This window comes from Ambystoma mexicanum, chromosome 6q (assembly GCF_040938575.1).
Source record: "Ambystoma mexicanum isolate Mex_15411 chromosome 6q, UKY_AmexF1_1, whole genome shotgun sequence".
Lineage (NCBI taxonomy): Eukaryota > Metazoa > Chordata > Amphibia > Caudata > Ambystomatidae > Ambystoma > Ambystoma mexicanum.
The window spans coordinates 1,527,148,659-1,527,160,326 of NC_090937.1; the positions used below are offsets into that span (position 1 = coordinate 1,527,148,659).

At 47.3% G+C, this 11,668-nt stretch overlaps 1 protein-coding gene across 2 annotated transcripts in view; it reads left to right on the forward strand.

Annotated features, from left to right (window-relative positions):
- Positions 1-11,440, forward strand: part of RNF24 (ring finger protein 24) — a 254,389-nt gene extending 242,949 nt beyond the window's left edge. For both annotated transcript variants that reach the window (XM_069632219.1, XM_069632220.1), the window contains exon 6: positions 10,556-11,440. In XM_069632219.1, the coding sequence (XP_069488320.1) occupies positions 10,556-10,694 (139 nt within the window). In that variant the 3' untranslated portion in view covers positions 10,695-11,440. The remainder of the gene's footprint in view (positions 1-10,555) is intronic.
- Positions 11,441-11,668: the final 228 nt, after the last annotated feature.

Below are 11,668 nucleotides of genomic sequence, written 5' to 3' on the forward strand. Positions count from 1 at the left end.
TCTCTCTTTCTCTTTCTCTCTCTTTCTCTCTCTATCTCCCTCTTTCTTTGTTTCTCTTTGTTTCTCTCTTTCTTTCTCTCTTTCTTTCTCTCTTTCTCTCTCTGTCTCTCTCTTTCTCCCTCTCTAGTGAGGGGGCTGTCTCTCTGCTTTGACAGTTGGTTGTTGTTTCTCTAAAAGTGCCGGTATGATTGGACTGCCAACACTGTTTGATCTTCATTGAAGTAGATTGGTCGCACCTGAGATCTGTACCCCTTCTTTTATCATTGTGCAGCTCTTGCTTTCTTCCCAGCGACATTAGCAACAGTAGTGCTGTGGCTGTGCTGGCTCAAAAGCTGCAATGAGCCGGCCGAGCCCGGCACTCCCGCCCCCCCAGGCTTGGTTTCAATAAACTTAACCCGGCTCTTCAAGCGTCAGAAGGCTTTGGGAGCACCTTATCCTCAGGCAAGGTCACGTGAAGCCAAAGACTAGTTATACGGGTCTTGAAAACAGTCAGCAACACACGACTCTACGCAGGAACACTCGGCCACTGTGCCGCACAGAGAAGGAGTGTATGCGACCAGGAAATGAGAGATTGGTGCTGCTGGGAGACGTTTGCCCCGTGTGATTTTAGGGGAGGAGTTATAGGACATCCTGAGCGTTCTCTGCTTTTGCTGAAGATGCCGCTTCCTTATCTTTGACAGACCAAATGTGCTTGCTTGTCTCTGCGCTGCAAGCAAGAACATGCAGCAATATATTTATTACACACAATGTTTAAGAAATTAATAGGAGCAATGCCTAAACTGCCCAATAAGCTTTAAATATGAGAAGTTCAGAACGTGGCTTGCATGATTTATTTCCCCCCAAGTCATGGGCAGGGTGCATCCCTTTTAAGAGTTTTGTAATTTCTCTGGTGGCACCTGGGACTAACTGATCTGGGAGGAGAGCAATCCAGCACACGCAGCCGTCATGTTGTGTCTGTTGCTGATGGAATGAAAACGCTCTTAGTGGTCCATGGCCCGACCACAATACCAATCCTGCTGCCAATGAGCACTTTTGGACATGATCTGGTCTGCTCTGAAGGAATCTTCCAGGTTCAATCCTTCAGAATGATTTATCTCACGATTCACTGCCTGACAAGGCCACTATCTGTGGGTGAAAGATAGTAGATGTTACAGAAAACTGGGAGGGCCGGCCGCATCCGCAGATACAGACACAAAAAGAGTGAAACCTTGACAGCCACCGTAGATCGCTGAAGGTTCCTTGTTTTGAAGGATTCTCTCAGCCCCGTGCACAGTGTGGGGTTATCTTTCAAAACCAAGGGAAATGAGTTTGGTTTCCATGGCTCAACAAGGGCAAGCAGTAGACAAGCCGCAGCCAAGCTCAACCCTATGCATTCTTGTCTAAGCCACTCCTCTGCTGAGTAATGGTTTGAATAGAAAGATGCCCACGCAGTGCTTAAATGGCAATACGTTTGCCCCAATGAAGATCGCCTTGGTGAAGTTACAGCTAAGTAATCCGATTTAGAAATATCTCTAGGAGCGTTCCGTACTCTTGCCCACACTTGTTTAGGTCAACCAGCAAGCCGGAGGCTAACGGGGGCCTTTGAATACAAGGCTGACTGTACCACAGTGGTCCATGTGGACTTACGTAGATTCATCCCGGATTCTGTCTCGTAAAAAGCAATAGGGTGGTTTGTCCAGCTTCTGATTAACTGAGGGGGAATACTGTTAGTAATACTGAGTGATGCTCCAGTGGAAAGAATAGTACCTTTTGCTTCGGGATCACTCTGGTGCCCTTCCAAAGGGAAGGCATGTGCCAGCAACCTTGCAGTTCAGATATTTTGGGATGTTTCCCACCGCTGTCTTGCTCCTCTTTGGTCCACGCAAATTGAGAGGTGAGCATTGGAAGTTCAATTGTTTCCAAGATGGTGGCTGCAGTTGGGACAGAGGGTCTGCAAGCAAGGAGGACTACTGTGGAGATAGTCTGGTGGTATGTAATTATTTTGATACTAATGTATGTATGTCTTTTAACTCTAAAAATAGTTTTTCAATACAAAAGAAATTGTAAACAAAGAAATGTGGCTATTTAAAGAAGTTACAGGGTAGTGAGCCATGCAGGTGTCTGCTCGTAAAGCAGAAAAACAACAAAAGCACTCCAAAAACTGTATTTTCCGCTGATAACTGTCAGAAAATAAATTACATTCAGAAATAGCATGAGGCTGCGCATGGAAATAGTGGTGAGCAGAATTGGTCCCATTAACATCCCGCAACTAGTGAGGGCTGTGTGGTGAGTAATAACCAGAGTTGTAGGAGCTCAGCAACAGTGGTTTGGTTTTCCTAACCCTCACCTGCAATGCCGGTGAAGCAGATTGTGATTAGCATATGCATTTCGTGTAAGAAATTGACCTCTTGGGAGTCAAGCTTAATCGTAATTTGTCTCGGCGAGCAACCGCACGTCTCTGCTATTTAGTGCTGCTGTCCGTGTTCAGAACTTGTGCCAGATCTGTGCAGGCACTGGTTCGCAATCCTGTTGTGGTATAGGAGTATCTTGAGGGATTGCAACACAGCTGTGCATGCCGAGTCGGAGGACCCGGTTGCTGGTTCGTTTGTTCAGTCTTACTTCGCAGAGGTTTTGCGGCAGATCATACCCAAGAGTACAGGGTCTGGCGAAGCTTCATGATTCCACTGATTTGCCTTGGTGCTTTAAGCCTTTTGCTTAGTTTGTAAGGATACAGATCCCATGTGTTAATTAGAAATCTGGAGGGTGACCACCCAATAATTGGTTATCTGCGACATTCAAAATCTGTCCGCTTCTGTCCAGGCTTTCTCTCCATATGCAGTTAAACCTGAATTAGGACACAGTTGACAAACTGGTTATAGTTTGTTTTGGCAGCTATAGCCTTCGCTCTGAGTCAATGGATGCTATGATGCCGTTGATTTTAAGCTAAAGTTGTGTCATCTGCGTATAAGTGTATCATAAATATTCGCATTGGCGAAGAGTTCCTCCACCAGGTCCATGTGCGAGTTGAAGATGATAGCGTACAAGATGGAGTCCTGTGGAACTCCAGTAGTGCTGAGATGTGCTGGGACCCATTTGGTTGATAGCTGTTGGATAGATAGGAAATGAACTACTGTAAGAGTAATCCATCAAAGCCCATGCACGTGGCAAGGATGTCGAGGAAAGCTTTATGGTCAACGGAGTTGAGGTGGCGGAGGTAGAGTAGGTCCATCTTCAAAATGTGTAGAGCAGCTTTGATTACTAGGATAATGGCAGTCTCTGTGTTGGAACGTGGTCAGAAACCACATTGGTAGTACTCTAGGAGATTAGGAGATTATGTTGAGTGATCCTTTTATGCAACTGGATGGCAATGAACTTTTCCATCACTTTGCCATGGAAGGGTAGTTGCATGATGGGGCGAAAGTCGACCAGGTCATCAAGGTCGAGTATGACTTTCATCTGGGGTTATGTTCTGTCCCATATTAAGTTTCGAACTCTCCAAAGTATATGAAAATGGTGTTTCTGGGGTAAGTAGGTGTCAATGTTACTGTTTTCCTTTTAGAAAAGTCTACCAATAGCCACATAAATTATAACATAATAGGTCCAACGCTGACTGTGTTTCATACATCAATCTGTCTTCCACCGAAAAACACAGCATACAGACAGCACTCCTAGACCTGAAAATCCAAATGGATGAGATCATAAATAATGGGAATCTAGCCATCTCGCTCCTGCTCGACCTCTCCGCGGCATTCGATCTAGTGAACCACAAAATTCTATGCCAACACCTCTCCTGCGCAGTCTACTTCTCTACCAAAGCCATAGCCTGGTTTGAATTCTTCCTATCCGATCGTACAATAAGGGTCTTCTCAATTAGCGGCTGCTACACCAATCCCAGTCCTTTGTGATGCTCTGAGGCTCTTGTGTATCACCTACACTTTGTAGCATTTTCACAAATCCCCTGTTAGATCTCCTGGATTAACAAGGCGTCTCCTACACCAACTATGCGGCCAATATGCTGATCATTCTGCCCATCTGCGTGAACTACAACAAGGACACCAATGCCCTGAAAAAAAAAAAAAAATCTTCCAAATCATCCAAACATGGCTGGCACAGAAAACAGAACTCCTATTGGTAGGGGCCCAATCCTGACTAAACAAATTTGATGTCGACTACAAACAATTCACTATAGATGGGAACCAGATCACCGTCCTGAAGGAAGTGAAAACCCTAGCAGTCTATCTAGATTTCTCCCTCACTCTGACTAGACAAGTCAATGCAACGGCCTCTGCAGAAGCTTATACTGCTAAACTCATTAATGCCTGCAGACCATTCCTAACTTCAGATAGCTGCATCGCACCGAGAGCCCTCATACTGCCCAGACTAGATTACTGCAATGCCCTCTTCCCAGACTCCTCCACAAGCAACATAAAAAAACAAGTCATCCAAAATAATGCCCTAAGAGCAGCATTAAACATCTCAAAGAAAGAACACCTCTGCGCAGCCAGATGCAATTTCCATTGGTTACCTGTTCAAGACCGCATCAGATTAAAACTCAGTCTATCACGCATAAGTGCCAAACGAACACAGCCCTGAAATACCTCTCCAACAAATGTGCCAAACCCCACCCCAACCGACCCACCCGGGCAACTAACTAGCACCTACTCACCATGCCCAAATTCAAACGAGCTAAGGCAGGGGGGAGCAGCTTCCGGGTTGTGGCTGCCAAACAGTGGAATGCTCTCCCCATGTCCCTTAGATCAGACCCTCCTTCTGGTCCTTCCATAAAAAACTTAAAACCTGGTTCTTCATGCAAGACCCATAGACCACAATGTTCAGCTCATGCCATTTGTGTTCACATTGTCACTTCTGTTTTTTCTTTCCTACCTCATGTATGTTCGGCAACCAGTGCCCAGATGCCTTTAAGTTTGGCACGCTTTGGCACGGTTTACAAATGCCATATAAATAAATAATAGACAACCCTCCAAAAATTCTTAGGCCAGGGTGGTTGAAGAAGATATCCGAAATTAAGGCCAATATTGCAGACATTATAGTGCAAGGTCACCATCATGTTTGGACCATGCTCTCTTTCCCTTCCATGAAATACTAGAATCATAAGAATTTAACATTTGAAGTAGACCTCGTGGAGTTGTCCCGTGTGTGTTATGTAAACTGTGAAATGTATGGCCTTTTGTGCTCCCAGAGTTCCACCAGTGTTAGTTGGAGATTGGCTGAGTGCCTGGGTTTTATGCACCAGTTGGTATCCCCTATGCCACCTGTAGACTTACCTTCATAAATTGACTTACCTGGAATCCACTGTCTCCATTCTTTCCTGGAACCTACTTGCCTAGATCACATCAGAAGGCCACACTATCTAGCCAAAAAACATATTTCATTATTCAGAACAAAAGAAAACCCAAATCTGTGAAGTCTGGAAAGGAATAATACTGCATAGGCCTCTCCCTCAGTGAGCAGCATAAATATTAGCCTGACAAGGATATCTTCCATTCAAGATTGAATATACTTTTAAGGCTTTTAAAAAAGGATTAATATGTTCATGTTACTTTGACATCCATTCTTACTTAACGCGTCATTAGGTGCCAGTTTTGATATCCCAGTGTCGCTATATATAGCAATCTATGTATTTTTTTTAAAATTAGGTTTATAGGTAAAAATACCATTAATCAAATAAAAATCAATAATAACTTAAATATGGGGGTAGGGTGCTGTAGTGCGATGCTTTGAGCAGGATGAGTGGCGGCAGGCAGAGGGTTGCGCTTCAAACATCTCGGGAGGATAGCTCAGTGGAAACATGCTCGCCTTGGAAGCAAGACGACACGGAGCAACACAGGTTCGATCCGCAGGTCCGCGCTTCGAAACCTCTGGATATTAAGCGCATTATAAATAACTTATCATATCAAAACCCGCGAAATGTGGCAGAAGGGAGGTGGAGGTGACCTCAGCAAGTGCAGGGCCAAGATGGCAACCAGTGGGAGGATGCCGCAGAGGTGTGGGGCAGTGCGACTTGGAGAGCAGGAACAGGGGAGACCAATCACCCGACTGCCGGCTGGAAGACAATGGGGACATCCCAAGTTCACGGGCTGGAGGAAGGCTTCTGTGACCCGTGAAGTGCGGATGCCCAGCCGGCCCAAGGTAAAAGCAACTGCAACCCGGGTCCGCTGTGGGAGCTGCTAGGGCGATTACCCGAGGATTGAGCAGTAAGGCAGAGGAGGCAGCAGGAGGAGCAGCAGTTAGGTTGGGGTACGAAGAACCCCTGCAGCAGGGGGCTAGTGGAGACCGGAGCTAAGATCTTCCAGCCATCCATGCCTAGAAGATCTCTGCATTCAGCATCTCACACACAACTCACGTCTTGAAAGAATCACTTTTCAAAGTTCAGTGGAACAATGCACAGTGCTCCAGTATGTGCACTCCCTCCACACTTTAGAAGTGAAGAAGACTTCCTGAAATTAAGAAGAGGCTTGATGACATGCTTGTTTCACACACCCTACGGGCAATCTGTTTAATTTCCAATGTATACTTTTTATGCTAACTCCTTTCTCAAAACATGCAGTCATACGACTAAAACTGATGTTTCTACTTCTTTGTTGTTGGGGCGAGGGAGGAGTTTCCGAGCGGCAGCCATCAGGACAGAGTGCAGCCCACGGTGGGGCGGCTGCAGACTGCAAGGGGCACTGAGGTAGGTGGCGCTAGGTGTGTGGTGTAGCACCGGGGTGATTGAGGAGGCACAGGCCCATCACAGACCTTAAGAAAGGTATGGATAAACATGGTACCAAGACCAATGATGCCCAGCCCCGGATAGGTAAGTTTGCAGTGGAAGGGCCCGGCCAGCAGGAAGCAGCGAACTCAGCCAGAGCCGCTCCTGAAACGGATGGCAGGAATGGTGGAGAATGCTCTGCACAAGATATCATGGCTGCCGCTGAGGAGGCAACAACAACGCTAGAGAGGAAGATTGATGCAGTGGGGCTGGATGTGACCTTTCTGCGGAATGGCCTTCATAAGATCTCTGGCAGGGTAGGGGATTTCGGACCTGGAAGATGTCACTACCCCGTTGCAGGCAGAGGTGTGGGAGACGAGGATGGAAGACACTGAGGGGAGGGTGCAGAGGAACAACATTCGCATAAATGGCCTGCCAGAGAAAATCGTGGGCCCCACTATGGAGCTATACTTCGAAGGATGGATCAAGGACTGGGTCGGTTCGAGCGGTCGGTCTAACTTCTTTTGCATCAAAAGGAGCAGTCCTCCTGGTAGGTGATCACCCGACTACTGAATTAGAGACCACAACTTCATTCTATGTACAGCCTGGAAGAAAGGGGTGATGGAAGTGAACAGCGCAAGAGTGGCGCTCTAAACGGCAGCTGAGAGCAAAGCTATTCCATGATCTTCCCGGCGATCCTTTGGGTGATTGGCCCGCGTGGGTGTGTGCATTTTCAGGAATCCACTGGAAGCATTGGTTGAGATGGTGCGCCCAATAGGGGACCAGGAATCACAGAAACTGGGGGGTGCTGGAGCGGGGGAGAAGAGGCCTTGGACCCCCGGAGTGAGCCCAGCACAGCATTAAGATACTCCCAGACAACAGGCTGTGGGCACACAATGTTCAATTTTATGCATAGGGACCGGCTGATACAGTTCTGGCGGGTGCCGCACCGGGAGCGGACAGCAGAAAATGCACAGGACAGCAGAGGCCGGGCCGAGGTGGGGCGACCTGGCGGGATGCAACCCCCATACTGAGTCTGGATATGAAAGAACTAGATGGGGATTTCTCGGAAGAGGAGGTGCACTGCGCAATTGGGCAGCTGCAGACTGGGAAAACTCTGTGGCCCAATGGCTTCCCCTCAGAATTTTGGAAACTGCTCAGTGAACTGATTCTTTGAACATCTCCAGCATGGGTTCAGCAAAGTATGGACGCAGGGGTGCTTCCCAAGGTCCTGCGAATCGCCACCATCATGGTGCTGCACAAAAAGGGCAAACCCAGTGAGCTGTGCTCCTCCTATCAGCTGATTTTGCTACTGAGCGGGGAAACCAAGATATTGGCCAAGTATTGGCCAATAGAGAGCTTTGGGTGATTGGCAGGGTCATGAAGTCCGTTCAATGCGGGTTCGTCCCCAGCAGAGCCACAAGGATGAATATTAGGTGGGTGCATAATTCACTGGCCAAAGACGCAAGAGTGGAATGCCTGCATGGAAGAGGGAGGCAAACCCGGAAGACTACCTTCTAGCTGTGGCAGAGGGGCCCTTTTTATATCTAGGGATCAAGATTCATGTTGGCGAGGGTCGTTTTCTTCGAGTTAACCTAGATACAGTATTGACCTGGTTACAGGAGTATGCGAAACATTGGGCTATCCTGCCGCTGACTTTGGTGAGGAGGCCTAACCTCTTCAAGATGAGGACTCCACCTGGTGCTCTATATATTACAGATCACTCCGGTTAGAATACCCAACTCCAATTTCGCCAACATAAAGTGGGGCATCATCTGAGGGTGCGTTAACCCCAGAATAGTGCTTAAATACCTCACTAACTCGTGTGGGAGGGTGGCCTCAGGATACCCGATATGTGCAAATACTACTGGGTGTCCCAACTGGCGGGGGCCAATGAGTGGGTATTTGGGGGGCTGGGCTGGCGCATACAAGGTTGGAGAGGGAGGTCATGGGTCCAAAGACCCAGCTGCTGGTGCTATATGGGGGCTCAGGGAACCAGGATTACCCATCGGCAGCTGAAAGAGTCAAAGGCCAGTCAACAGTCACAAAGGTCATGGGCTACAAAGGAGTGATAACGGGACGTTATGCCATTATGGGAGAACCCATACATACCTGAGGTGCGCAAGCTAGGAAAGCTTGCTATAAGGGCAGTCAAGGGCATAGTCACGGTGGGATAGGTCATCAGGGGGTTGATGATGGCTATCCCTGACCTTTGGCAGGGACCGATACACGTATATGCGCTTAAGTCACGCCCTAGACAGTCAACTGGGAGCAGACCTGAACGTCCGGGACCATACTCCACTAGAGGTCAACCTACTCTTAGGTCGCCTGGAAGAGAAGACCATTTCGACACTGTATCAGGCAGTAAATAACTTTACTGCACAGCGGCCAGACTAGGTCCGAGCAAAATGAGAGCAGGACGTAGGGATATTGGAAGAAGAATGGGTGGTGGCCAAGATGGCTATTAGGTAACTCAACATGTCTACCAGACTTAGTCTAGTGCAACTGAAAGTCTTCTACCTTGTCTATTATTCAGGAGTCAACTTGCACGGTATTGGGAGGGCTGTCAGTGCCCCTTGTTTGAAGTGCAAGGGCGAGGACGTGCCTTTCTTCCACATAATATGATCATGTCCCAGGATACGGGTGTATTGAGACAAGATTCTGTGCATACTGAACAGCACAGGCATGGCCCTGGGAAGGAGGGAACCAGACACAAATTGGGGACATGCCAACAATGGCTCAATGGAGGGAGGGTATGGGCCGGCGCAGGTCCCTAGAGTAGAGGGTGTATCACCACAGAGGTAACCTTAGTAAGTTCCACAAGATCATGGGGAAATGGGATGAGTTAGGTTGAGGATGGGAAAGGTTACCAAGGGGGTGGCTGGATGGCCAGAGAAGGGGAGAGGAGAGGTGTGGGGCGTTTATGCTTGGATATGACTACTGACTGTGGAGCAGCATTAACCAAGAGTTGTGATTCTGCCGTGCTTTGGTTTCTGTTGTTTATCTGTTGTTCTTTTACCAAATAAAAACTGAAATATGCATATTTAAAATGTCCTATTAGATTCTTAATCTGCTAATTTCATTTAATATACTTCAACTTGACTAGCTGCCAAAAATAATAAACTGTATAGTTATTTATTGTGCATGATTAACACCCAACCGGGGGCTTTGAGTTGGATGACTGCAAAACGAAGCTAGGGCCTCATTACGAGTATGGAGGTAGCCATGGTGCTATTTGTGGCATGGCTACCCCCATACCGCATACCGGGTCCGGGTTCCCTGAATGGGGACTTACCAGATCATTCCAACCTTGAAAATCCCAGTATTTTTCCATTCAGGGAACCCATCCCCATTCGAGCCCCCATAGGGCTCAATAGGAATGGGGAGGGAGCTAACAACGGGCCCGTTAATAACAGGCCCGTTGTTAGCTCCCTGGTTCTTTAGCGGCTCCCGCTAAGGGACCTCGTAATGCAGCGGTAAGGGGTTAACGGGACCGGTATCCTTACCAGCGCCGTTAACCCCTTACCACCAACAACCGTAATGAGGCCCTATGTATCCACAGTGGACCTTACTACACGATTTCTCATCGAAGGTAACTAATAACTGCACCATGTTGATTGTATTGTACAAATCCTCACCCTATTAAAATCGGGTTCTGAGTAAATTTAACGCATCCCCTCAATATGTAGGTGGTATTGTCAATTATAAAAACTGATCTATTGTTCTGTGGTGGTGTGGTTTCGAACCCCCTGTTTAAGCATGACCTGATGCATGCAATGGGCAAGTTGTTGCCAGTTGGAATGGGGAGGACTTCGGGGGAGGAAGGATATTCTGTTAATGTTCCCTTTTGTTTCTCCTTTGCAGGTGCCTCATTAAGTGGTTGGAAGTTCGTAAGGTGTGTCCGCTCTGCAACATGCCCGTCCTACAGCTAGCACAGCTGCACAGTAATCAAGACCACGGGCCTCCACAAGGACCACTTCCGGGCGCCGAGAACATTGTATAGTTTCAAGTTTCGGCTGCCATTTTACGGAGCAACACAAACATGGTTCACCTATGCAGAGAACTGCGGGTCTCCGACTCTGCTGCGAACTTCCTTGACCTATCGTCACTTGTTGGGTCTGAAGGAGTTCACATTACGAACGTGAACACCGATTTGAGACTTCAGACCTACCAAAGCACTTGGGACACCAGTGCGTGATTGAAATGGCAAGCCAAGAATGTACAATGGACTTTGGGGAGCACTGTGAAGTATTTAAACCCCATCGCCTGGCCGTGCCCCTTGAACCTTTATTGGTGGAAGTGAATAAGGAAGCATGTTGCGCTGCAGGGAGTCAAAGAAACACAACAACATTTGGATCAAGAAGGCACTAAACAACTTTCAGAATAAGTGTCAAAGCCTGGAGTGGCAGAATGGAAATGCTATGCAAACAGCTATTCGTGCCAGTGTACTTCTTCCAACAATGACAAATAAGTTACCTTTATAAAGTATTTCCCCCATCCAGAAGAATCCAGTCTTGCTGATCACCTCAGCTGAACGCCATGAATTGACCAGTAGTGTCTGATGCAAAACCAGGCTTCCACGCCCCTTCCCCGAGACTTTGAATCCTGCCGAATCAGACTGATGATAATTTTGTTTATTGTATCAAGTGTTTTGAGTTAACCGAGTCAGTGTGTTAACAATTTGAAAGAGCACTTATTTTGTACTAAGCTATATATTAAATATATATTAATTAAAATAAATCTTTCATATCTCGTCTGGCATTTTAGAAGATGCATGCATTATGGGTCGGTCATCTGCTCTTTCCGATTCTATATCTTGCCCTTTTGTTATGCCTTCACACACAGGTCACTTATCTATTCTTCAGAGATTTGCCATTCCTCAACCTGAATAGCTACTGACCATCACCTTTACTAGCCTAGCAAGTGGCCACCGCCATGAAATGCCTTCGCTAGCCCGCCCGCCCACCCTTCTACTTT